Source organism: Mesoplodon mirus (assembly GCF_964341445.2).
Source record: "Mesoplodon mirus genome assembly, chromosome: X".
Taxonomy (NCBI): domain Eukaryota; kingdom Metazoa; phylum Chordata; class Mammalia; order Artiodactyla; family Ziphiidae; genus Mesoplodon; species Mesoplodon mirus.
Genome location: NC_138981.1, coordinates 99,137,268 through 99,165,045, shown reverse-complemented (window position 1 = coordinate 99,165,045; position 27,778 = coordinate 99,137,268). Strand labels below are relative to the sequence as shown.

At 34.0% G+C, this 27,778-nt stretch overlaps 1 protein-coding gene across 2 annotated transcripts in view; it reads left to right on the top strand.

Annotated features, from left to right (window-relative positions):
- LRCH2 (leucine rich repeats and calponin homology domain containing 2) overlaps positions 1 to 27,778 on the top strand; it is a 97,572-nt gene that overhangs the window by 43,171 nt on the left and 26,623 nt on the right. Inside the window, exons 6-15 of one of the 2 annotated variants that reach the window (XM_082610679.1) lie at positions 1,748 to 1,881; positions 5,974 to 6,061; positions 6,367 to 6,478; positions 6,682 to 6,779; positions 6,876 to 6,934; positions 8,813 to 8,920; positions 12,690 to 12,746; positions 14,800 to 14,865; positions 23,566 to 23,614; positions 23,693 to 23,809. In XM_082610679.1, the coding sequence (XP_082466805.1) occupies positions 1,748 to 1,881; positions 5,974 to 6,061; positions 6,367 to 6,478; positions 6,682 to 6,779; positions 6,876 to 6,934; positions 8,813 to 8,920; positions 12,690 to 12,746; positions 14,800 to 14,865; positions 23,566 to 23,614; positions 23,693 to 23,809 (888 nt within the window). The remainder of the gene's footprint in view (positions 1 to 1,747; positions 1,882 to 5,973; positions 6,062 to 6,366; positions 6,479 to 6,681; positions 6,780 to 6,875; positions 6,935 to 8,812; positions 8,921 to 12,689; positions 12,747 to 14,799; positions 14,866 to 23,565; positions 23,615 to 23,692; positions 23,810 to 27,778) is intronic. The other variant, XM_082610680.1, reaches the window with a different exon arrangement.

Here is a 27,778-nt window from a genome sequence, read left to right as displayed (position 1 = left end):
CAGGAGCGCACCAGAGAGGTGATTCAAATCACTTATATAGGGCAGTTCTTCCGGGTTTCCTCTGGCCAATCATCTCGCTTTGCCTGGCTCTGAGTCCACATTTGGTTTAACTCAGGGTCTTCTCCTGTGTGCACATGCCTCTTTCAGCCAGATGGATTCCAGTGCAAGGATTTCTGGGAAGTTGACCAAACATATTATGGTCTGGCGCCCCATCCCTTCTCTGACCTCTGAGGAACCTTTCTGCGCGTGTGTAGTTGGGGAGGTCTCCTTGACCTCAAGAATGAGAAATACATGGTCTCTTTATCTTTCATCCAAGCAGGACTCAGCTCCTCCTTGCTCCTGCCATTATCTTTATCTTGGAGTATCTGTCCACAGGGGACAGGTTCCAGCTGCTCAGCCAGGGGCTCATCTATCTCATGCCTCAGTGGTAGTGGTAACATAAGGAATCTAAGTCCTCGTCTTCCTTAGTAAGACCTCAATCAATAAAATATATAATTGAAAAATAAAAAAATAGCATTAGACCCATGTTATTTATAAATATGAAGGTAAAAAGCAGAAACCAACTGAAAGAGTTGAATGTGGGGACTGGGTCTTAGAGATTGAAAGGGGTGGAATGGGGGATTAAGTTTTTGTTATCAGTTTTGTAATTCACTTTGATTTTTAAAACTATGTACATGAATTATTATGATATAAATTAAATTTACAAAAGAAAGTAATTTGCCATCATTTAATTTGGAAATAGATAATTTTTAAAAATAGTTTGGACAGATAATAGGATACATTTTAATTGGTAATGTATTTATATTCTAATAGCTCAGATGTTTTAAATTTTCCTTTTAAATGAAGTTTTTCAGTGGTCAGGTCAGATCTGGTATCTATTAGGTTTATCCTTTCTACGTGGAATGATAATTACATTTTAATGTACTTTTCTTACTGTTTTCTTTGTTCATTGTTTTTGTGTGTTGCTAGGTTATGTGTGCCCATAAAACAAAACATTTTTATTCTAATTTTTGAGAAATATTTATTCGATAACACTTATGGTGACTGTAGTTAACCTTTGTAAAGCTGACTTACTGTTTTCCTACTGTGCATTGTCTATCTTTTTTATATAGAATATCTTCTTCCACATAGTATTTTTCCCTTCGTTATTCCTTTTCTTTATCACCAATGAAAATAACTTTTCAGGATATTGTCTTAGTTGAATTGACCATTTAAAGCTTTATTTTATTCTAACTGGCCTACCGTCACACCTTTCAACAAATTCATTTTTCCTATATTTACATTCTTTTGATTAGCTCTCTTCCAGTGTTTAGCCCAAATGACTTAGTGATTCTGATGAGATTACTTTAAAGAATTACATGGATTATTATTGTTTTCTGTTCTCACCACTACAGTGAATATATTTCTTTTCATTTTTTTCAAATAAAGGCAACTTTCATGAATTATAAATTTTATATTGTTTACTGGTTTGTACATTGTGCTTTTAACAAAAAAACCCAGTGAAATACAGAAAAATTAACTTATTTTTTCTAATAAGAACAGAGACTGCAATAGAATTTTAGTTGATATCAGTGTTGTCAGATTTTTTTCACCTAGTGTCAGAAGTACAAATTATTTAAATATGCAAAGTATCTCTCATGATTGTTATGTCTCCAAATAATTTGAGATTATTAAAATTTATCAGTAAATTGGTAGATGACATTTATATTTGGACCTATATAATTAAATCTTTATTATTTACTGACAGATATGTTTAAAAGGTAAAGTACACATATTTAAATACTTAAATATCCAAGCATGTTGCAGAATGGATAAGAAACCAGATTCTCTGGATCTTCCATCACTGAGTAAAAGAATGCCCTCCCAACCTCTCACAGACAGGTAATGTAATATTCTGACAGTCTCATTTCATGATGATTGTGTCTTCTTTCTATATAAAAGATACTTATTAATCTCAAGTGTACTGAATATACTTAGACTGATTGGCCCAGTGTTAAATAATTGGCTGAAGTGAAATATCACCATCATAGAACGAACTTTTGGTATACTAGAATACATTTGGAATTTTCTCAAAAATTTATTATTAAAGCTTTTAGTAGTAAAAGGTAAAGATTTGACACTATAGTACAGAAACACTAATTTCTCAGCACTTGACAACTGTTAATTTACTCCTGTGATCACTCTGTTGTACGTTTCAAATAACAAGTAGAATTTGACTTTGAGCTGAGGTTAGCGGAAGAGCAAGACATTTTGGGATACCTTTCACCTTCATATTCTTTATGTCAGGATCAAAGTTGAGTTACCATTGATGTTCTCTATGATATTGGTGTTTTTCTACTCATGAGATTTTGAAATGTTAGATTTGATATTTTGTTTTTAATTCATCCTTTCGAGATGTAGATTGGTTTGAACAATTTTATGAAAACATAATTCCGTCTAGTAGCATGGAAAATAATTTGGAGTTGGATGAGAGTATACTGTTGTTAACAGTGCAAGTTCTTGAATTCACAAATAGGACTTTTTCTTGAATATTTTTGTTGCCTCAGTAGAATTAAATATCAGAACATTAAATTTAGTTCCCAAAGATTATTTTGTTTAATATTATAAATGATAGTAGACCAAACAATTCTATAAAAATTAGAATTAATTTATATACTAATCTCTATTAGTATGCTTTATATTTATTTAAAAATTACTTTAGTAACAGCATTCATTGTATTAGTCATTTATTTATTTTAAAAATATCAGTTGGGGCTTCCCTGGTGGCGCAGTGGTTGAGAGTCCGCCTGCCGATGCAGGGGACACGGGTTCGTGCCCCGGTGTGGGAAGATCCCACATGGCGCGGAGCGGGTAGGCCCGTGAACCATGGCTGCTGAGCCTGCATGTCCAGAGCCTGTGCTCTGCAATGGGAGAGGCCACAGCAGTGAGAGGCCTGTGTACCGCTAAATAAATAAATAAATAGATAGATAGTAAATAAGTAATAAAATAATAAAATAAAAAAAATTAGTTGAATGCTTACTGGCAGGTTCAGGGTATGTTTTGTTGAATTATATACACATTGGCCTTGGCCCTCATGAAGCTCACATTCTAGTGGAGGATGTCAGTCAGTAAATAAAGCAAGAACACACACACACACACACGTATAATTTCAAATTGTGGTGACTGCTTTGAAAGAAAGGAACAGGTTTCAGGAGTGTGGTCAGGGAATGTCTCTTTGAGAAGGTGAGGTTTTAAGTCAAGACATGGAAGGAGAAAAGCTAGCTGTGGCAAGAGTGAGGGGAAGAGCATTTCAGGCAGAAATAACGCCATGTGCAAAGGCGTTAAGTTAGGAAGAAACTTGGTGTGTTAAAAAAACTGAAAGGAGGCCAACATTGTGGTACAAGTTGATTTTGGAGAGGTAGTAAGGGCTGAAGTCATGTGGGGGCTTTGGAGGCTGTGGTAAGGAGTTTGAATTTTATTTAAAGTACAGTGGGAAGTCATTGGACAGTTATAAACAGGAGAATAACATGATCTGAATTATGTTTTAAAAAAAACTATTTTGGCTCTTACAGAGAGAATACATTGGAAGTATACAAGAGTAGAAGTACAGGGACTAGTTAGGTTGTTGTGGTACTGCCAAGAGATCAAGGGGTCTTGAATAGGGTTATTGCAGTAGAGATTAAAAGGAGTGGACAGAATTGAGATATATTTTGGAGATGTTCTCTAGCAGTGCCGTCCAATAGAAAGGCAATGTGAGCCATGTAAGTAATATTAAATTTTCTTGTAGCCCACTTAAAAAAAGTAATAAGCAGGTGAAATTAATTTTAATAATGTATGTTACTTAACCCAGTATATCATATGTCATTTCAACATATAATTAAATGTAAAAAATTAGTAAGTTATTTCACATTCTTTTTCTTCCTTTTAAATCTTTGAAATCTAGTATGTATTTTACATTTATAGCATGTCTCAATTTGGACTAGTCACATTTCAGATGCTCAATAGCCATATATGACTGGTGGCTACTGTATTGGACAGTGCAGGTCAATAGAGTTTATTTATGAGTTGGCTTTTGGGTGTGCTTATCTCTCACAGCTGGTACTGAATTACTTAGAAAGTTCTCGTACTTTGAGTTTCACACTCATGTTCTTGGCTATATGGTTCTTACTACTTTCCGTGCCTTGACTATTTTGTGAACTCTTTATTTTACATAGGCATTACAGTAGCTATACTTATCATCAGCTTTTGGAGTCAGACATAATATGCCTGTGAAGCTCTTCTCCGACCCTTAATAACTGTATGTCCTTGTGTCATGATATCTCTGGTTCTCAGCTTTATTATATGTGAAAAGGGAAATAACCATATGGATGCTGTCAGGATTAAATGAAATAATGTATATAGAGTACTTAACACAATGTCTTACCCATAATAATTCCTCAACAAATAGCTTATTATTATTGTCTATTACGAATACACCAGTGTATTTTAGTATAGTACATGGATGTATTATTGTGCAGTGGAGTCAGATGGATTTCAGTTCTAATCATGGTTTAACCTCTCTCTTAATTCCTCTATGGGCTGTGTAAATTATTTAATCTCTCTGAGCCTGTTTCTTTATTTAAAATGTTAGCAATACACACTTCATAAGCTTGTTGTGAGAATTAAATGTGTGCTTGGCAACTAGTTCAATGAATAATATTCAGTAAATGTCATAATTTTTCCCCTTGGGAAGTTAACTTTTATAAGCTGTATTATCTTCATTTGTAAAAAGAAATAATGCGTAAATTGTATAATGTAAGGATTATAAATAAAATATTATGTGTACCTGGCATAGTATCTAACACAATGTAGACACTCAACAAATGCTAGCAATTGTTGCCTCTTTTCATCCTTCAAGGTTCATCTCAAATGCCACTTTCTTGGATGAGGCCTTTCCTAACCTTACCAAGGAGAATTAGTTAATCTCTCTTTTCTCACAGCACTTTATATTTACCTTTGTCATATTCTTCAAAACATATAAACATACTCCCTTCCCCTCTGGGCTGAGACCCCTTTGAAGCCAAACATTTTAAAATTCATCTCATCTCAGGTGTTCAGCGTAGTGCCTTGACACTTGGTAATTGCTTCCCCAAGTTTGTTGAATACTTTTGAAAAGTATAAAATCAGTATTTGGGGAGGAAGTATAGCATAGTGATTAAGATCAGGGACTTCAGTGTTAGATAACCTTGGGAACAAATTTAGACTGCCATTTGCAAGTTGCATGTCATTGGGCAATTTTTTCAACCTCTCCTGGCCTCACTTTCCTCTTCTGTAAAATGAGAAAGCACCAATAACCTGCTAGAGTTTTCACAAGGAATGTATAAGGTATTACCTTTAAAGCACCTAGCCCAATTCTTGGCACATAATCAGTGGTCAGTGTAGAGTGTATAGTAAATTTGCAAATTAAAGTGAAAAATAATTTGCAACCCAGGTGGCATACTGTAATTCAGAAATTTGCAAGGACAGCTCTATCCTCACACCAAAACAATTGCTTATTCAATGCATCACAGACTTTTTTTTTGCCTTTTTTCTCTTTTCTTAATTACTAAATGGGCCTTATTTACAAAGCTAAAATATATTTTTAAAGATAATGAAGAAAAAACTGTGAATTAAAGTTAAAAAACATTTCAGCATTCTGTGGTGAAATTTGTCAAACTGATAAAAATAGGTCTTTATCAAGATGATTTTCTAGCAGGGCTGTCTGCTTTTCTGAATCTCAGGAGAAATAATAAGCTATTGTTAAGTTTTTACAACAGAGCACATGAAAGAAAAATGTTACATGAGGGACATGAATAAAGTGTTTTGTATGATCTGATATTTTTCTCCTCATGTCTTTAAGGATCCTACATATCAAAAATGTGTAAGACTGTATTATCTAGGGAAATTTTAGGTCAATTATGTATTATCTATTTAAGAAGAAAACCCTAACTGCCCTTAGAATTTGTATTTCCATAGTATGGAAGATTTTTATCCAAATAAAAATCATGGCCCTGACTCTGGAATTGGAAGTGATAATGGAGAGAAACGATTGTCTACAACGGAAGTGAGTCTTCTCTATTGCTGAACTGTTTTATTTTAAAATTTTATTAGAGCTTTGAAATAGAGAGACACTTGCACACACTTGATTTCTTTTGCTTAAAAATATGATCATCATGCATTTTATGACTTCAGATGAAAAAAAGACATGCACGTTTTAAAAAGCAGAACAGTAAACCTCATATTAATTTTTGGTTTGAAAACTGGAGATTTAAATCAGATGTTCTATACTTAAGATGTGATATTAAAGCAACTTAATCCTTATCATATGTTTAAAACACCTCATTTTTACTTTTTGCTTATTCTGTTCAGCCATCAGATGACGACACAATCAGCCTTCATTCTCAAGTCTCAGAATCAAATAGAGAGCAGACATCAAGAAATGACAGTCACTCAGTAGGAAGTAAACCTGATTCTCAGAAAGGTAATTCATATGGTGTCTGCTATTTTTATATCATGTACATAGCTCTTATTAAAATGAATATTTTATTAAAAATGGCCTTTAAAAAATTATAGTATCTTTGGCCAACTCTTTTATTGGGAAAATATACTTTTTTCTAAGCACTGCAGTGTCAGAGAATACTGTTTACTCTTCATATTTTCTAATAAATATTAATCTCCACTTAGACCAGGAGGTGTATGATTTTACTGACCCCAACACAGATGATGTAGCAGTTCCTGAACAGGGAGATGCACCTATTGGATCATTTGTCGCTTTCCTTAAGGTAAAGAAAACTTTGAACAAGTATCAATAACATGTTCTCCTTAATCTCACAAAAGTGAACAATACATTTGAAAATGATAACTTTCTTTTATATAAGGGAAAAGAAAAAGGCCCTGAAAAATCTCAGAAAAATGAAGAATTGGGAGATGAAAAAAGGTAAGCTCACACTAATTCTCAAATTGAAATGTTACTTACTAATACTTGAAATATTCTTTAGATATCTCTACTTGAACGAATATTTTTTTCGTTCATTTACCTGTTAAGTTCAGATAGTTAATTTGTGAATATTTCATCTGTCTGCATTCCTCAATTAAACTGAAAATTATACTGAACATACAAGTTGAGTGTAGTATATACACTGTTTTCCCCTATAAGTGTAATTATAATATCACCTATTTTTATTACTGAAGAATACTGTACCTTCCCATACATTGCCTCATTTGAGCTATCTAACAACTCTTTAAAACAGATGGTAGGGCCTCCCTGGTGGCGCAGTGGTTGAGAGTCCGCCTGCCGATGCAGGGGATACGGGTTCGTGCCCCGGTCTGGGAGGATCCCATATGCCGCGGAGCGGCTGGGCCCGTGAGCCATGGCCGCTGAGCCTGCGCATCCGGAGCCTGTGCTCCGCAACGGGAGAGGCCACAACAGTGAGAGGCCCGCGTACGGAAAAAAAAAAAAAAAAAAAAAAAAACAGATGGTATTGGCATAATTTGACCAATAAGGATACTGAGGCTTGGAGTTTCAAATGTCTGGAACTCAGGTGTTCTGACTCTTGGTCTAATACACTTTCCGTTTCATCAGACTGGTTATGGTAATTTTAAGGGTATTTACTTCTCTATTTTATTAAAATAATTGTACTTTGGATCTTTTCTGTATCATTTATCTTATGAAATGATGGAATATGACCTACCACATTTTTCAGTCACTCCTTCAAGTTACTTCATAGCTGCAGGAAGGAAGGAACATTTGTTGAATACCTACCATATACCAGAATCTGTGCTATGTGCTTTACCATGTTCCTTACTTAATCTTCACTAAATCCTGTGGGGTGGATATTGTCCACATTTTTACAGGTGAGGAAGGTGAAGCTCAGAGGCTAAAGTTTCTTGTCTAGAACTACTTAGCTAGTGTCCACTAGAACCTTGGGTGTGAACCTAGCTCTCTCTCTCTGATCCCCAAGTTTTTCTCTTTTCTCTGCATTGTGCTTCCCCCAAATGACCTCATTGGTAACTTTTTAACAGTCATTAATTAATCATCTCTGGTACCCCATAAGGAGATACAGTGCTTTGTCTTGTACCCTATATTTCATTCGTCTCTTACTTTCTCACCTTGTCTCATGAGGACAGTTGCCTATACTTGAGAGTCTCCAGTGGCATGCAAGATATGGTAAAGATACAGAGTCTTAGGCTTGGTACCATTTTTTAAATGAAATACCTTTGGGGTAAAATTACTAGAGTTTGGAGGACAATTTTAAAATTTCTTTGTTCTTTTTGAATGATAAAACTATATATTTTAATGAGTATTTTTTTGGCAAATTGCCAATCTGTCTGAATCTATTTTGCATTTCCACTACTTAAACATCTTACATAGAGATTTTGAAAATCAAAATGAATAAACTGATAAGAGTAGAGTGGCTTGATAAAATGAGAGATTTTCATAACATTTTCTATCTCTAAAGACAGGCCAAATAGAGCTCTGTGGTCCTTATTACACTCAAGATGGAGAATATGCATTGTTAAATTACTATGGCCATTACACATTTCAGAAATTACAAAATGGTGGTGCAGTTTACCTTTTAGCCATTAATTATATTAATATAACCACTATGCCACGTTTCCTATTGAGAGGATAGATATGTTTTTATATTCCTTAAATATTCTTTATTTCTTATTTTAACATTTTAAATACAAGGACGTTATAGGGTTTTAGCTTTCACATGCTATTAAAAATAAAAAATGGTTTCTACGTTTGGAAGCTGGCATAAAATATCATCTGCCTTACTCTTTGGATAACCATGTTTGTGTCACCTTTCAGACTTGGGAAAGAGCAATTACTTGCCGAGGAAGAAGATGATGGTTTGAAAGAAGTAACTGATTTGAGGAAAATAGCCGCTCAGTTATTGCAGCAAGAGCAGAAGAACAGGTATCTTTTTCAATAATGAGATTTAAGTGGGCAACTTTTATAATCATTAAATCTGAGTATTTAAAGATTATCAAATAAACAGTAAACAATAGGACCATTTTAAGATCTATTTCAAGGGACTAACTACTAAAAGACAATAGGAAATACTTAGAGAAATATAAAGTTACATATACAATTAACATAATACTTTATACTCATCTAGTCATTATATTTAATTATTGCTTTAGTATCTCTTTTTTATTCCTGGTGCTAAAGAATAATAATTGTTGATACTCACCTTAGCTCACAGTAGCATTAGATATGTTATGAGCATTTTTTTCCAAGTATGTGTCACAAGTATATAATGTGCTTTTTATCAGATTTTGAGTTTTTTGGGATATGTGTAAACTCCTTAAAATTGAACTGAATTATATAATCGTTGATTAAATCAGTGTGACGATTTGAGAGTCACAGGTTCACTTTAGTCTGTTTCTTGGTCAAGGAGCATTTCTCCCTCTGGCTGGGCTTTCTCCAAATGAGTGTTATTGGCAATGAGGAGGACATTGCGTTAATGAGTGTAAAATCAGTGCAGGTCCATTTTTAATACAGAAAAAGTTCTATGTGCTGCTGAGGGTCAGCTTTATTGCTATCTTCATGTACTGAGAGTACTGCATTTATAGTTTTGAAATAATAAAGCATATCTGAGATTTTTTTGTTTTGAGAAAATTAAAAGAATAATTTTGGTGCACTTAACATGGATAACTATTAAGCATTTTACTTATTCAAAGCAGTAAATGTTTATGGATCACATGACCATGTTTTGGGAAGCTTAAAAAAGTATACTGGCATTTCAAAGATGCTTTGAAAAATAATTACTATTAAAATTTATTCAATGACAGATGTGTGGTTTTAGGGGCCACTATTTTTTAAAAATAATCACTCAGTATCTTTTTTTGCACTGCTACTACATTTATAGAATTGAAAACCATACTAGAAAATATCACTCATCTTTATCCCTTCTATATCTAATGTATCCTCACTCTCAATTGACATTTTTCTTCTGCCATAACTTTCTGTCACCCTTTTCTGTGAATCTTATCTTCTAATCTTTTCCTATGATTCATTTTTAACTGGGCTTTTTAAAAATTGACTACTTATGAGGTTGTGTGTGTTTTCCCCCTTCAGTATAATTAAAGTATTGATCTCCCCATTGGTTTAAGAGGTTTGATGAAGCAAGCCACCACCTGCTCTGTGTAGCTTAAAAAATAGTTGAGTTTCTACCTCTCTACTTGGCAGGTGAAAAAATTGCATTTATCTTTATGGACAGAGAATACTGATTTTATAAGAACCCACAACAATATCCATTTCTCTCATTGTGTTAAGAATAGCATTTGAGCGCATAATGTTAGATTTTAACATTGCCATATATAACATTTCTATATTTTCAATTTTCTCCTATTGTTGTATTAGTTTTTCATCTATCCCTCTGACAAATTATTCTTTCTAGCCTAGATACAACATCAGATGATGTTTCATAGGTCTTGTTTTTGTGATAGTTTTGTAATCAGTACAAAGCAGCGCCTAGCACTGCCTTGTACATAGTAGGTACTCAGTAATACTGTTACTGGTTAATTAATTGCTTGAAAATGAAATCAACAAATTTAAAGCTAATAGGAACCATTAATTTAGTTAATTTGTTCTCTCTACATAATTTCTGTTATTTTTTGAGATTTATACAAAATTAATTCCTCTCTGAACTGTTTCTCTACTTCATCCTCCTTTTCAGATGTTAGTGCATACAAATATAAGAGCTTTTTGGATTAAATATTAATATGCAGTGACATTAACGTTATAACTATGTCTAATTTTTGAAGGCATTAAAATTTTATAATATCTGCTCATAAAGTAAGGAGTACATTTTACTTTTAAAATTTGTAATCTGTAGACAATTTAAATTAGATCCCAGAATTTTCTTATGCTGAATCTAGTGTTTTCTCCATTAAATGATCTCATCCTTTCTTCTAAAATATGTTGCTATTGCTTATATGTCTTAGATGTAGATAATTAAAATTTTTTGTTTACTGTTACAATACTAAAATTTGAATGAGTCCAAAAAGTCAAAAGTAATCTTGTATAAGAATATATGCCTTAGAGGATTTGAGTTTGTATACCTTCTCTGGTTGTAGTTTTTCCCTTTCACACTGTATTGTTTTAGATTCCAACTTTGTTAATGAAGAATCTGAAATGCTATTTAAAATTGCAAGTCAACCAGGAGTTGTAAAATTTCTTTTGAAGTTTTAACATAATAATTGTAATGTTTTTGTTTGTTTATTGTTAGTCTTGATTTAAAATAATTTATCTGGGGTAAGATTATCTTTGTATATCAGGAAGTACCACTTAAGACTCCTACTTTGACTGTATGCTTACTATTTAACTGCTCTTTAGCTAGCTACTAGTCAAAGGTAAATGCAGTGTTAGCTCTCAGCTAAAAGAAGCCATGCATGTACTCCAAAATTAGAGGCAATTTAAAAATTGCTTATGTTGAGTTTAGTGATGATTTTCTTAGAGCAGCTTTGACTTGTTTAGTTCGTACTGTTTTTTAAAATATCTGTGATTCTTAAAGAAGGTTTATACTAGTACTTGGTGGATGAAACTATCCTAGGAAAGTAACAAGAAGATATCACACAGAATTAATAATCAAAAAGGGTGGGGAAAAGGATCACCAAATAAACCATCAAGTAGATAACTCATAAGTGTTCAAAGTCTGAAGCCTAGTTATTTAGAAGACTGCCCCTTCTTTGTCTGAGATGCACAGATTAAACTACTTTGTATTGACAGTTTATTGTTAAATTTTTAAAAGCTAATCTTTATCCCCTTTGTCAAACTATTGGATTATTTCTACTTTATTTGAGTGTATTGAAGTCCCCCTGAATCAATGACTTGTCTATATTAAAATAGCTATTCCACAAATCATAATTTTGTCTCCACAAATCATAATTTTATCTTCACTATAATTTGGGAAGCTAAATAAAAAACTATTGTCTTAAAATAATGTTGCTCTGTAAATTACTTAGCCAATTCTTCAAATTTCCACCAACTCTACTTATGTATGTTAACATTAGAGAAGTGGTTACTGCTCTTCTTATACTGATTTTCTTATTACATGTCTGATTAAGTAGACGTTTAACTGGCTTCTTAAAATTTGTTTGATTATCATCCTAAAGAAAGGATTATAATACATGCAAGCAATGAATAGCTTCAGTTGACTGGTTCCCATTGCATGTTCATTCCTACAAACTTATTCTATAGTATTTTCTATTATGTCTTTACTTTTAATAATTATTTTATTTGCTTTTAGGTGTGTCCTGAGAATTTTTACTTACTGTGCAAACATGTGCTTCTGAGTACTATGAGATATAGCTAAATTTTAAAAAGTAATTATGAAAAGTTATATTGAAGTATAATTAATTAAGGATCATGGAAAACAAAATCAGATTTTGAGCAGTTTATTATTTTGGTTTAGAATTATAGAAATTATGTACATTACCTTTTCATGTGATTTTTTTTTTCTGATCATGTGAACTCTAATTTGAGGAGCATCATGTTAATCTCTAGCTTGTTATAACTAATCAGGTAGTTCTCTCAACCCTTAAAATCTATCCATTCTTCCTTTTCTGCTTGCTTTACTAATGACTTCCCTATCCTCTCCCAAAACATCTTACTTCTTCCATCTTTTGGTTTGGTTGATGTACGTGAAATGTGAATACAGACGGAGACCTTTATGTTATAGAGCATCATTCAGTGAAAAACTCTTCCAGAGGACCAGAGCAGCAGGACGTGCATCAAGGTATCTAGAGTTTGTGGACGCCTTAAGTATTAAGGGGCCAGGTTGATGCAGCTGAATTATATAGAATTATATAGTCTTTTACTTAAAACTCAGTACTGGTACCTGGATTGGGGAAGTGTCTTAATAATCTAGAAGAGGTATTTAGATAAAACAGACATTTATTTTAACTTTGAGTATCACAGAGTAAAATATTAAATATCAATTGTATACAAAATTTTTCACAGGAGAATTTTCAAGTACATAAAAAATATTTTATAGGTAAGTAGATCTCAACTTTTTTTCTTTCTGCTCCAATATGACTTATACACATAAATAATCACAACACTAGTGAGTATGGTATGGGGAGAATTAAGAATTTACTGCAGTGAAGGGCACTGTAGTTTGACCTCCCCTTCCCAGGGAATAATTCTGACATTGCCCCCCAGGATACTTCACACTGCTATATCTCCTTTTTAAATTAAGATATTTTTCTCTTTCAGTTTTATTGAGATACAGTTGACATACAGCATTGTATAAGTTTAAGGTGTTCGGTATAATGATTTGACTTACATACATCATGAAGTGATTATCACAAGCAGTTTAGTGAACATCCATCATCTCATATAGATACAGATCTAAAGAAATAGAAAAACATTTTTCCTTGTGAAGAGAACTCTTAGGATTTACTTCCTTTTTTATTTTTTAATTTTTTTTTTTTTTTGCTGTATGCGGGCCTCTCACTGTTGTGGCCTCTCCCGTTGCGGAGCACAGGCTCCGGACGCGCAGGCTCAGCAGCCATGGCTCACGGGCCCAGCCGCTCCGCGGCATGTGGGATCTTCCCAAACCGGGGCATGAACCCGTCGTGTCCCCTGCATCGGCAGGCGGACTCTCAACCACTGCGCCACCAGGGAAGCCCTACTTCCTTTTTTAAAAATCACTCTTTAATGATATAATTTTTTCTCATAGTCTGAGATAATTTATTATCTAAATTCTTCTGCATTTGGGGATTCAGTACAATTTTAGTGCCTGCCCACACAAAGGTGTCAGTAATCTCGAAATTGTTTGGTGCAAAGCTACACTGCTTTGCTTGTGATAGTTGACCTTTGCCCCTCACTGGGACTTCTTCCCGGTGAGGCTCTACTAGATCTAAGCTAGTGAGGAAACTGGGGTAATGGAAATTGGTTTCTTTATGTTATCCATCTTTCTGGAATTACCCACTTATATTTATTTCATTATGTGTTTTAATAGTTAATATGTAGCTTTAATTTGGAATTTCTTTTCTCCTGTGTGCTCTTTTGATAGTTGACATCTGATGATATTATTTTGAATAAAAGGCAGATATTCTACTCCTTATAAAACTAAACTTAAAATTGAAAATTAAGATAACATTTATATCTATACTAAATGGATAAATATTAAGAACTTTTAAATATGTTACTTATATTAAAGAAAGGTAGTTAATAATTCATTACTTTTGACTTTGAGATTAACACTTAGAATTACATAAAATTATGGACAAATAGTTCCCTCATACAGTGGTTTATCATTCTTTCTTTTTTTTTTTTTTGGTTTTCTTCGAATACTGTTTCATTTGGTTATTAAAAGTTTAATAAACTTGTGGAGTTTTTTTTAAAGAATTGAACTTTAGCACTGGCTTTGCATTTTGAATTAAGTTTTATTGGCATTTGGCAAAATGATTATTACATCAGCATGATCCTGTCATTTGCTATCCTGGGAAAACTAAATCAGTTATGATGGTACCTAAACAATCTGCATCTCTTTATCTTCTGTCTCAGCCAAAAGTTAGATATGCACAGGGAAATAGCATGGATAGAAGATATCCAAGCCTTGAGAAAGGGTTTATAAGAGAAGATGCATGGAAGAGTTGGTGAACCTCATTCCGTCATAATAGCCAGTGGGCTTATGAGCATCTGATCTAAATAACATTTAAATATTGTTTTCTAGCAAAGATCTTCATGGACCAGATGCAGTTATTTATGGACATCTTTTATATCATGTATATACACTATTCTCTTTAATATACTATGGAATTAATGTGTTGATTTACTTCTAGGATTCTTAATCATTCAACTTCTGTCACAAGAAACAAGCCAAAACAAACTGTGGAATGCGAAAAGAGGTATAAAAATATCTTAGTTCTTATAGTTAATATTTTATAATGAAAGTTGATCCTTTAACAGTAATGATCCTATATGTGGGCTTTAATTGAATAATTGATATCAGTTTAATATAACTAGATAATTTAGAGAAGAAATGTGCTTTTTTTTTAAAGAAATGTGTTATACAGCACAGGTTTAATTGACTTTTGATGTAAACAAATCCAAAAATGCTGATTTTATCTTTTTGTACTCATACCTGCATTTTTTCTTGATGACAGATTCATTTATCCCTTTAGCAAACATATATCGTATTACTGTTACTGTCAAGAATAATGTGTTTCATCATTGATTGCGTTTATTCTCTATGTATTGTTTACTTTTTTCTTTTTTTAAATTAATTTTATTGGAGTATGGTTGCTTTACACTGTTGTTTTAGCCTCCACTGCACAACAAAATGAATCAGCCATACACATACAGATATCCCCTCCCTTTTGGACTTCCCTTCCATTTAGGTTACCTCAGTGCATTAGGTAGAGTTCCCTGTGCTATACAGTATGTTCCCATCAGTTGTCTATTTTATACATAGTATCAATAACGTATATTTGTCAATCCCAGTCTCCCAATTCCTCCCACCCCACCCCTTTCCCCCTGTGTATCCATACATTTGTCCTCTACATCTGTGTCTCTATTTCTGCTTTGCAAATACAATCATCTATACCATATTTCTAGATTCCACATATATGTGTTGCTATACTATATTTGCTTTTCTCTTTCTAGCTTCACTCTGTATGACACTCTCTAGGTCCATCCATGTCTCTACAAATGACCCAATTTTATTCCTTTTTATGGCTGAGTAATATTCCATTGTATATATGTACAACATCTTTATTCATTCATCTGTTGATGGGCATTTAAGTTGCATCCATGACCTGGCTATTGTAAATAGTGTTTCAGTGAACATTGGGGTGCATGTGTCTTTTTGAATTATGGTTTTCTCTGGGTATGCCCAGGAGTGGGATTGCTGGATCATATGGTAGTTCTATTTTTAGTCTTTTAAGGAACATCCATACTGTTCTCCATAGTGGCTGTAACAGTTTACATTCCCACCAACAGTGCAAGAGGATTCCCTTTTCTCCACACCCTCTCCAGCATTTACTGTTTGTAGATTTTTTTGATCATGGCCATTCTGACTGGTGTGAGGTGATACCTCATTGTAGTTTTGATTTACATTTCTCTAATGATTAGTGATGTTGAGCATCCTTTCATGTGTTTGTTGGCAATCTGTATATCTTCTTTGGAGCAATGTCTATTTAGGTCTTCTGCACATTTTGGGATTGGGTTGTTTGTTTTTTTGATATTGAGCTGCATGAGCTGCTTGTGTATTTTGGAGATTAATCCTTTGTCAGTTGCTTCATTTGCAAATATTTTCTCCCATTCTGAGGGTTGTCTTTTCGTCTTGTTTATGGTTTCCTTTGCTGTGCAAAAGGTTTTAAGTTTCATTAGGTTCCATTTGTTTATTTTTGTTCTTATTTCCATTTCTCTAGGAGGTGGGTCAAAAAGGATCTTGCCGTACTGTGATTTATGTTATAGAGTGTTCTGCCTAGGTTTTCCTCTAAGAGTTTTATAGTGTCTGGCCTTACATTGAGGACTTTAATCCATTTTGAATTTATTTTTGTGTATGGTGTTAGGGAGTGTTCTAACTTCATTCTTTTACATGTAGCTGTCCAGTTTTCCCAGCACCATTTATTGAAGAGGCTGTCTTTTCTCCATTGTATATTCTTGCCTCCTTTATCAAAAATAAGGTGACCTTATGTGCATGGGTTTATCTGTGGGCTTTCTATCCTGTTCCATTGATCTATATTTCCATTTTTGTGCCAGTACCATACTATCTTGATTACTGTAGCTTTGTAGGATAGTCCGAAGTCCGGGAGCCTGATTCCTGCAGCTCCGTTTTTCTTTCTCGATATTGCTATGGCTATTTGGGGTCTTTTGTGTTTCCATACAAATTGTAAAATTTTTTGTTCCAGTCCTGTGAAAAATGCCATTGGTAATTTGATAGGGATTGTATTGAATCTGTAGTTTGATTTGGGCAGTATAGTCATTTTCACAATGTTGATTCTTCCAATCCAAGAACATGGTATATCTCTCCACCTGTTTGTGTTGTCTTTGATTTCTTTCTGTCTTATAGTTTTCTGCATACATGTCTTTTGTCTCCTTAGGTAGGTTTATTCCTAGGTATTTTATTCTTTTTGTTGCAGTGGTAAATGGGATTGTTTCCTTAATTTCTCTTTCTGTCCTTTGTTGTTAGTGTATAGGAATGCAAGAGATTGCTGTGTATTAATTTTGTATCCTGCAACTTTACCAAATTCATTGATTAACTCTAGTAGTTTTCTTGTGGCATCTTTAGGATTTTCTATGTATGGTATCATGTCATCTGCAGTGACAGTTTTACTTCTTCTTTTCCGATTTGGATTCCTTTTATTTCTTTTTCTCTGATTGCCATGGCTAGGACTTCCAAAACTATGTTGAATAATTGTGGGAAGAATGGACATCCTTGCCTTGTTCCTGATCTTAGAGGAAATGCTTTCAGTTTTTCACCATTGAGAATAATGTTTGCTGTGGGTTTGTCATATATGGCCTTTATTATGTTGAGGTAGATTCCCTCTATGCCCACTTTCTGGAGAGTTTTTATCATAAATGGGTGTTGAATTTTATCAAAAGCTTTTTCTGCATCTATTGAGATGATCATATGGGGGTTTTTTTGTTTTCTTTTTTCGGTACGTGGGCCTCTCACTGTTGTGGCCTCTCCCGTTGCGAAGCACAGGCTCCGGACGCACAGGCTCAGCGGCCATGGCTTACGGGCCCAGCCGCTCCACGGCATGTGGGATCTTCCCGGACTGGGGCACGAACCCATGTCCCCTGCATCGGCAGGTGGACTCTCAACCACTGCGCCACCGGGGAAGCCCTGGCTTTATTCTTTAATTTTTTAATATGGTGTATCACATTGATTGATTTGCTTATATTGAAGAATCCTTGCATCCCTGGAATAAATCCCACTTGATCATGGCGTATGATCCTTTCAATGTGTTGTTGGATTCTGTTTGGTAGTGTTTCGTGGAGGATTTTTGCGCCTGTGTTCATCAGTGATATTGGCCTGTAGTTTTCTTTTTTGTGTGATATATTTGTCTGGTTTTGGTATCAGGGTGATGGTAGCCTTGTAGAATGAGTTTGGGAGTGTTCCACCCTCTGCAATTTTTTGGAAGAGTTCGAGAAGGATAGGTGTTAACTCTTCTCTAGATGTTTGATAGAATTCACCTGTGAAACCATGGTCCTGGGCTTTTGTTTGTTGGAAGATTTTTAACCACAGTTTCAATTTCATTACTTGTGATTGGTCTGTTCATATTTTCTATTTCTTCTTGGTTCAGTCTTGGAAGGTTGTACTTTTCTAAGAATTTTTCCATTTCCTTCAGGTTGTCCATTTTGTTGGCATATAGTTGCTTGTAGTACTCTCTTACGATCATTTGTATTTCTGTGGTGTCAGTTGTAACTTCTCCGTTTTCATTTCCACTTTTACTGATTTGAGTCCTCTCCCTTTTTTTCTTGATGAATCTGGCTAAAGATTTATCAATTTTGTTTAAAGAAGAACCAGCTCAAAGAACCAGCTTTTAGTTTTTTTGATCTTTACTATTATTTTCTTCATTTCTGTTTCATTTTTTTCTCCTCTGATGTTTATGATTTCTCTCCTTCTACTAACTTTGGATTTTGTTTGTTCTTTCTATAGTTGCTTTTGGTGTAAGGTTAGGTTGTTTATTTGAGATTTTTCTCATTTCTTGAGGTAGGATTGTATTGCTCTAAACTACCCTCTTAGAACTGCTTTTGTTGCATTCCATAGGTTTTGGGTCATTTTTATTTCCTTTCAATCGGGTTTTATTAAATTCTTCTATATGAATATGTAGTCTAATCCACATATATGAATTCCAGAGAACTAGAAGACCTCGAAAGTTTCTATTTATTCTTTTTGGTGGTTTGAAAATTTGCATCAGACTCAATTCCTGAGTCATTCCTCTGGGAGTGAAAAAGTCCAAGGCTAGGGCGTAGGTACAGAAGAACACACAGAGAGAATTAACATTTGTTGAATGCTTGTTGTATGTATACTGTTTTTAATGCTTTAGATATATGATGTAATTTAATCCTCATAATAACTCTATGAAAAAAAAATAACTGAGTTATTGTTACTATTGTCATCCCCATTTTATAGGTGAGAAACTGAGGCTCAGAAATTACCTTAGCTTGTTCAAGGTCACACAGCTAGTAAATGGTACAGTGAGGATTTAAAACCAGGTTGTCTGTCTCCAGAACCCCAAGTCTTAATATATGGCAACAAGAGCACTTTCCTTGCTCCAGATGCATACATTTCACTGATATGTATTCCTAACCTACCTCACAGTCTAAACTGAACTTACTTTTCCCAAATCTGTTTCTTCTCTTGTATAGTTTGCCTGAGTGAATGTGCCACTATTTATATAGTCAACTTTGGAATAATTGGAAATTCCTTTCTCTTATGCACCCTTCCCAATCCATTCAGTCACACAAAACTATAGCATCTTAACATTATTTGCGTCTGTCCCAATCTCTCCATTCCTATTACAGTTGTGTTGGTTCAGGCCCCGTCTTTTCCACCTGGACCACTGCAACAGGCCCCAGACATATCTCCTTTCTTGAGTTTGGCCTACCTTTAAATCTGTTTTCTGTACTGGTGGTGTAAGAGTGATGGTCTAAAACACAAGCCTGACTATGTGACTCCCATCTATTATCTTCTAATAGTTCTTTCTAACTTTTAGGATAAAGCTTAAAATGTTTGGCTTAACCCACAAGATTGAAGTGAATTTCTGCCTAGCTTGAGAGCCTCATCCAATGTACTGTTCCACTGGCACTTTTTCTGGCTAGGAACAGTAGTACTCTTTTCTTTATTACAAAATAGTTTCACATCTCTGTGTTCTATATCCTGGTATCTCTGCTGAGATTACCCTTTCTTCTTCCATTTTTCACTTAGGCTTTTAGAATTCAGTTCAGGCATAAGATAATTTTTCATACCCAAGTCTAGAAACATTCATCTGTGTCATCTGTGATTTCATTTAACTGGATTTAACCCACTCCTCTCCCTTTTTGAATACTGATTCTTTATCTTACATATTTTCTTGTCCTTGAACTTTCTGTTATTACCTTCTTTCTCAGTTCCTTTCATTTCTGTCTTAAGCTTTCTCACCAGGTTTATAACATTCTCTTGAGAAAGCCCCAGCTACCCAAACTTCAAAACTGTGATATTCAATCCTGGCCTTTTTTTTTTTTTTTTTTTTTTACAGAATTATTACTTCCACTTTTCTCATTTTCAGAACAATCACCAATTTCTTCTTTAAAAAAAATGAAAAATCTTTTAGTTTTTTCCTGATTATAAGAATAATGTAGCTTTATTGTTAAAAAAATAGGAAAATTTTATCACAAAGAAAAAATAAATATCATCTATTATCCTACTCCCCAGAGATGAGAAGTCTTAATATTTTGGTATTTTCCCCTTTAAACCAATTTTCTATATATGTGCATGAACATTTGCATGTACACGTGTGTATGTATGTACATACACACTACAGAGTTGTATTACCTGTTACCTACTCAGCACCTCCACTTGGATGTATAATAGGCATATGAAACTTAACTTTCCAAAATAACACTCTTAATCTTTCTCTTTGTACCTCTAAACTTGCTCTTCCTGCCTTTTTCCCCATTTCAGAAAATGTCAACTCCATCTTTCTAGTTGCTCAGCTCAAAAACCTCAGAGTCATCCTTAACTTGTAATTTTCTTTCACACCCCATAACTAATCCTTTACCAAATCTTGTTGACTCTGCCTTCAAAATATGCCCAGAATCTGATCATGTCTTACCACCTCCATGCCTACCACCCTAGCCCTAGCAATCTCTTACTTCAGTTATAACAGCCTGGTAACAGGTCTCCTTTCTGCCCTTGCTTTCCTTTAGTCTGTTTTCAAAAAAATATATCAGATTGGTATTTTTAAAATGTAAGTCAGATCATGTCATTCTTCAGAATTCTCTAATGACCTCCCATTTCATTCAGAGTAAAAACTAGAGTCCTTTAAGGACTTGTGAACCTCTACATTATTTGGCTCCCTACTGTATTCCTCTTGCCACGCTCTTCCTGCTGTTTAGTTCTTCTCTGGTTATACTGGCCTCCTTGCTGACTCCCAATACTCCAAGCATTTCCCACCCCTTCAAAGCTTTTGCCTCTGCCTGGAATGATTTCCTCTCAGATAACCATATGGCTTATTCCCCTGTCTTCACATTTCTGCTCAGATTTCACTTCATCAGCAAGGGATTACCTGAACAACTTATATAAAAGAGCATGTGTCCTCCACTCCTTTGTCCCTTTTCCCAGACCTTGCTTTATTTTTCTCACAGAACTTAATTCCGTCTGACATTGTAAATATATACTTTTTTACCATCTGACATTCTCAATATATACTTCTTTATTTGTTCATTTCTTGTCTTTACCACCCCACCACCACCTGGGCACACTACAATGTTGGTTTTATCAGTTATTAAGAGAAGACTATTTGAAATCTCCAACACTAAATGTAGATTTGTCTTTCTCTTTAAAGTTCTTTCATTTTTCCTTCATATATTCTGAAGCTGTTATTAGATGCATAAATGTTTAGGATTATAATGTCCTTTTGGTGAATTTATACCTTTGTCATTATAAAATGACTTTTTAAATATTCTTGGTTATATTCTTTGCTCTGAAGTGTACTTTTCTGATATTATACAGTCACCTCAGCTTTCCTTTGATTAGTGTTAACATGATATATCTTTCTTCTTCCTTTTATTTTTAACCTATCTGTGTCTTTATGGAGAAAGTGAGTTTCTTGTTGTTAGCATATGGTAGTATCTTCCTTTTCTATCAAATCTGACAATCAGACTTTTAATTGTGGTGTTAAGATTGTTAATATTTAGGGCCTCCCTGGTGGCGCAGTGGTTGAGAGTCCGCCTGCCGATGCAGGGGATACGGGTTCGTGCCCCGGTCTGGGAGGATCCCATATGCCGTGGAGCGGCTGGGCCCGTGAGCCATGGCCGCTGGGCCTGTGCGTCTGGAGCCTGTGCTCCGCAACGGGAGAGGCCACAACAGTGAGAGGCCCGCGTACAGCAAAAAAAAAAAAAAAAAAAAAAAAAAAAAAAAAAAAAAGATTGTTAATATTTAATTGGAACTATTGGTATTCATGGATTTAATTCTACTGTATTATTGTGTGTTTAATTTTTATCTTATCCATTCTTTGTAGCCATCTTTCCTCTTTTTCTCCTGTCTTTAGAATTATATTTTTAAATTCCTATTTATCTCCTTTGCGGGCTTATTTAGCTACAACTTGTTGTTATGTTAGTGATTGTTTTAGGGTTTAAAGTATAGTATTTAGCTTATTACAGTCTACCTTCAAGTGCTATTATGTCATTTTATATGTCCTATAAGAACCTTCCAAGAGTATACTTCTGTTTCTTCCCTCCTGGCCTTTGTGGTATTGTTGCCATACATTTTACTTCTGTGTTACATATTACGTTGTTATTATTCTGGCTCTAAATAGTCAATTGTTTCTTTAAAGAGATTTAAATAATCCGAATAATGTCTTTTATCTTTACCCCTTTACCCCTTTAGTTACCATCTCCTTTGTTCCTTTGTATAGCTCTGTATTTCCATGTATATCATTTTCCTTCTACCTGAAAGAGATATTTTAACATTACTTTTACTGCTGGTCTGTAATGTTTAAAAAAGTCTTGGGCTTCCCTGGTGGCGCAGTGGTTGAGAGTCCGCCTGCCGATGCAGGGGACACGGGTTCATGCCCCCGGTCCGGGAAGATCCCACATGCTGTGGAGTGGCTGGGCCCGTGAGCCATGGCCACTGAGCCTGCACGTCCGGAGCCTATGCTCCGCAACGGGAGAGGCCACAACAGTGAGAGGCCCGCGTACCACAAAAAAAAAAAAAAGTCTTGGGGGTTTTCTGGCGATCCAGTGGTTAGGACTTGGCACTCTCACTGCTGTGGCCCTGGGTTCAATCCCTGGTCAGAGAGCTCAGATCCCACAAGTTGTGCAGCACAGCCAAAATAAAAAAAAAAAGTCTTTATTTCACCTTCATTTTTGAAAGATATCTTTGCTAATATAAAATTCTAGGTTGATACTTCTGTTTTCTTTTGGTACCTTAAAGAGGTTTTTCTACTGTCTTCTGGATTGCATTGTTTCCTGTGGGAACTCTGTTGTCAGTATTCGTTTCACTGGACCTATTGTGTCTTTTTTCTCTGGCTGCTTTTTACATTTTCTCTTTATCATTTGCTTTTAATTTGATTATGATGTATATTGTTGTAGTTTTCTTCATATTTCTTTTGCTTGGAGTTCATTGAGCTCAAGTTTATGGGTTTATTGTTTTCATGAAATTTGAAAATTTGTGGTCTTTATTTATCTTTAACTATCTTTTCTGTCACCTGAGTTATATTATTCTGGAACCCCAATTATATGTATATTAGGCCACTTGAAGTTTCATACAGATCATCTAAAGAAATTATTATTTTTTTTTTAGTTTTTGGTAATGATTTTAATATAATAAATATCCTATTTGTGTTCTGACTATGTCTTAAGATACACATATTAAGGCATCTTTAATTTTTTAGTGTCTCAGCAGATGAAGTTAATTCACCATTATCACCCCTCACATGGCAGGTAAGAAGAAATTAAATTACTGTTGTATCTAATATTTTGTTCTCATTTATTTAGTTAAAAGAAATTATTTTATTACAGCCCTTAGAAAGTCAAAAGGATCAAATAGATGAACAACAGTGGCCAGAATCTCAGCCTATAATCTGGCAGAGTGAAGAAAGGAGGCGGAGCAAACAGATTAGAAAAGAATATTTCAAGGTACTTTATTAAGTTTTAAAATTTACTCTGTAATTATTAGTTTTGATTTTATCCATTTTGTTTTACATTAATATGACAGAATATAACTCTCTAGTTAGATATAGTAGATGTGTTATTTAATCTTGATTTCCTACATGTATGTGGTATACATATATGAGCCAGTTATTTCCATAAAATTTCAGTAATTCAAAATAATTAAGAGTAGGTCAGTGTGAATTGTGATTTGCCAGATACTTTACAAGAAACATGAATGTTTGCTACACTGCTAGTTGTAGCAATATGTAACAGTATTTTAAAAGAATTGCCCAAAAAAGGTCTTTCATTGGATCTGTTTCAGTAAAGAGTTGACACATTTTTACAGTTAGCATTTAACTGTTTCTATGTAAATAAATGCTATTTACATGATTCTAAAAATGCCTGAAAGCATTTCCTCCCATTTTCTTTTCTTATTACCTTAATATATTTCTTAGGATGGCATTTTATCTTAGATAAATTAAAAGCTCAGACCATCTGAATTATCTCAAATTTCTAGTTAGAAGGGTTTTAATGAAATTCATTGTGTACACCTTTGTAAATATTGTAATATTGTCTAATTTGTGATTAAGGTCTGCTGTATTTGTAGTGGCCAGTCATTAGAACTGGAGTAATCTTCAATACTAGTTAGAATTTGTTATTGGAATTTCTGACTCAGTGCAACCAAGCTCCTGCTCTGTGCATAGCAAATTTTACTGTTTTTGTGGACCTTTTCTATTTCCCAAAACCTAATTTTTACCTAATAATAAATACATATCTAAATACATAGTTCTAGGTTAAATTATAGGTAATTTGAAGTTTATATCACTAATAAATAGGATTATATTTCATGCTTTTCTCAGTTTGGTAAAAGTGGGTCTCTGCACATTGATCAGTTTCCTTATTATGGGAGTGTAACATACATTTGGAAGTAGTATATGACCAAAACAAAAATGTTATATGTCCTAGTCTGTGATACGTTTACTCCTTCAACAAATAATTAATCCTTTTAATGAGCCTTATGTTACCTGGTCAATATGAGGGATAATGAAGAAATAAAAGACATAGGGAAAAAAGGAAAGACATTCTTAGCAGAACCCTGGTCAGTACCCTTTACAAATCTTCAGTTATATTTGCATTCTGGCATTTATTAATTTGTAAGTCCCTTCTTTTAGTTTATGGCACTTGAACAAACTCACTAAAGAAAATTTGTTAACAGATAAAACTTGATGAATAACTGATGATGTGGTAGAAATTTTAGTATTTCTAACTAATAAAAGAGATTTGATATTTATTTGATCTATTAGTATAGTAAAAGCATACAAATTCTGACTGTTTTTCAAAATAATTACATGGCACTTAGTAAGAAGTAAGTTTATTGTCATTCCTATTTTATAGATGGGGAAATTAAGGCACAGAGAGGCTAAGTAAAATGCTTCAAGCCACTTAGCTAATAAACAGCTGAGTCAAGACTTGAACCGAGAACCTATGCTATGCTGCCTGTTGATCTGCTGTGGATAGCCTAATATCAAATGAACACACTTTCAGATAAATACAGTTTTATTGTCTTTTAAATATTTTATTGTAACTCAAGTAAACTTCTCAGTAAAGGCTTAATAGAAGCTTCAGTGAACCTTTAAAAAATAGTTATTTGATTTAATAGTATCATTTGTTGATATTTTATTTTTTATGGCTTAGTATACCTTCCATAATATTGCTGTTTTATAAGTTGCTAAGAGATCAAAGGAGATAATATTTGAAGAGTCCATAATCATCATTCAACAAATGTTAATTTCTACTATAGTTAATAAAGTAGGTGCAAAGATAAGCTTCAGTAACTGGGAAATGTTTTAAGGAGACATGTAGTTCTCCTCAATAGTCAGAAGATGTCAGTGTTAGGACACTGTAAAAATATAGTCAACAATTTTTTTTCCAAAGGTGTTAAAAAAAAATTATAAAACTGAGATACTACTCTCTTAAGTGAAGTCAAAATGGTTATTCAGATTTGACAGTATTTTCATGATTAAAATATTATCTATGAAGTATCTTTCTTTCAAAAAGAAAATTTCTCTTAATCACTTATCTCAAGAATAAAAAGGCTTATTCATAAGATAATAGTATTGAACTTAATTTGGATTTATAGTTAAAGCATACTACTCTAGAGATATATATCGGATTATCACTAAGCTCACTCAGTGATGGCTCCTTTAGCTTTGCTTTGTTATGAAACATACAGACCTTTTGTGCAACTTTATCCTAACATATATAAATGACTGAACCACAGGATTACTTTGTTTGTATCCCATGGTAAATTATTCATGATGCTGTTATTTAGAAGATTTATTGAAAGTGTGTTTGTGTGTGTGTGTGTGTGAAATCTAGCTCTCCAGTTTCATAGTTGCTAGGACTGATTTTGGGAGGTATATTTTTCAGGTAAGCCCCTGAAACTAAATTTTAAAAAGTTTCAACATAATTGGCCAGAGTATGTGAGTAAGAAGATAATTTAGGTCAGATTATATAAGTAAGTCATTGTAGGAGAGTTATATTAACTCTTTTAGACTCCCGGCCGCTCTTGTGTAGATTACTATTCTAGTAAATAAAATTTAATGTCATTGTTGCTGAAGTAAAATCACTGCATTTCTCAAAGTAAAGGTATTCCAAAAAATATATTACTTTATTAAAAATCTTTTACAGAAATTTATTAATATCATTTGAATAAGATATACAACAAAGTATGAAAATCTAACCTTTTTTTGGATAATGTTCAATGTAAATTAGTAGCTTTAATTTCTTGTAAGAATGACAACACAAATTTCTAAATGCATTTGATGATTCATTTCTAAATAAAGTTAAAAAACATCAGAATAACTATACCAAATTAGTTTTAAGGATTATTTGATTTATTTAAATGCCATATATATTTGTCATCAAATGTATCTCACTACCTTTGTGATAAAACATTATAATGACTCTTAAAATACATATCTGATTTCATAAATATAGTACAATATTTTAATTTAATGGCTAACCCCAAGGAAAATATTTTTGTATATTTTCCCTGACCATGGTTAATTTTATACTGGAATAGGGAAGCCAACTGGGCTTGTGAAATAACCTGATTTGTTCTGAGTCAGAGTTTGTGCACAAGTACTGTCCCTTCTGTGAAATTAATATAAGCTTCAGAGATGAACTGATCTTTGTGTTTCTGAACACGCCTTTATTGTAGTATTTGAATTTAGATATAATAAAACTTCAGTTATTCCAACTAATGTTAACTGAGGACAGCTGAGTTGAATTAGTAAGAAGTTGGACTTATAGAATATTTAAAAATCTATGTATATATTCAGATTTGGATTTTAGGACCTTTAAATATGTGCAGTAATGCAAAACTAAGTATCTTCCTAAGTTTTCATGTATAATGGATATTTTATTTTTTAATTTTTTATTTTTTTTGCGGTACACGGGCCTCTCACTGTTGTGGCCTCTCCCACTGCAGAGCACAGGCTCTGGATGTGCAGGCTCAGCGGCCATGGCTCAGGGGCCTAGCCGCTCCACGGCATGTGGGATCCTCCCGGACCGGGGCACAAACCCGTGTCCCCTGCATCGGCAGGCGGACTCCCAACCACTGCGCCACCAGGGAAGCCATATAATGGATATTTTAAATTAGAACAGCTGTTGAGTAACAATAATACAAGTCTCATTATCTAAGTTCTCGACTGTATCATCCTCTGTTTCTTTCCTTTATCAATTATCCATTCACTCTTCTATGTCCTTTCTCTTTACCTTCCATCTTATAAATGTGCTCAGGCCTCTACCATTATCCCTGATTCCCCTTTCAGCTGTTGCCTTATCTCTTTGTTTTCTTCTAGGGCCAAACTTGCCATTTCTAGATCTGCAGTTTCCGATCACTCCTTAACCCACTGCAGTCTGTCTTTTACCTCCATTTCTCCATTGAAA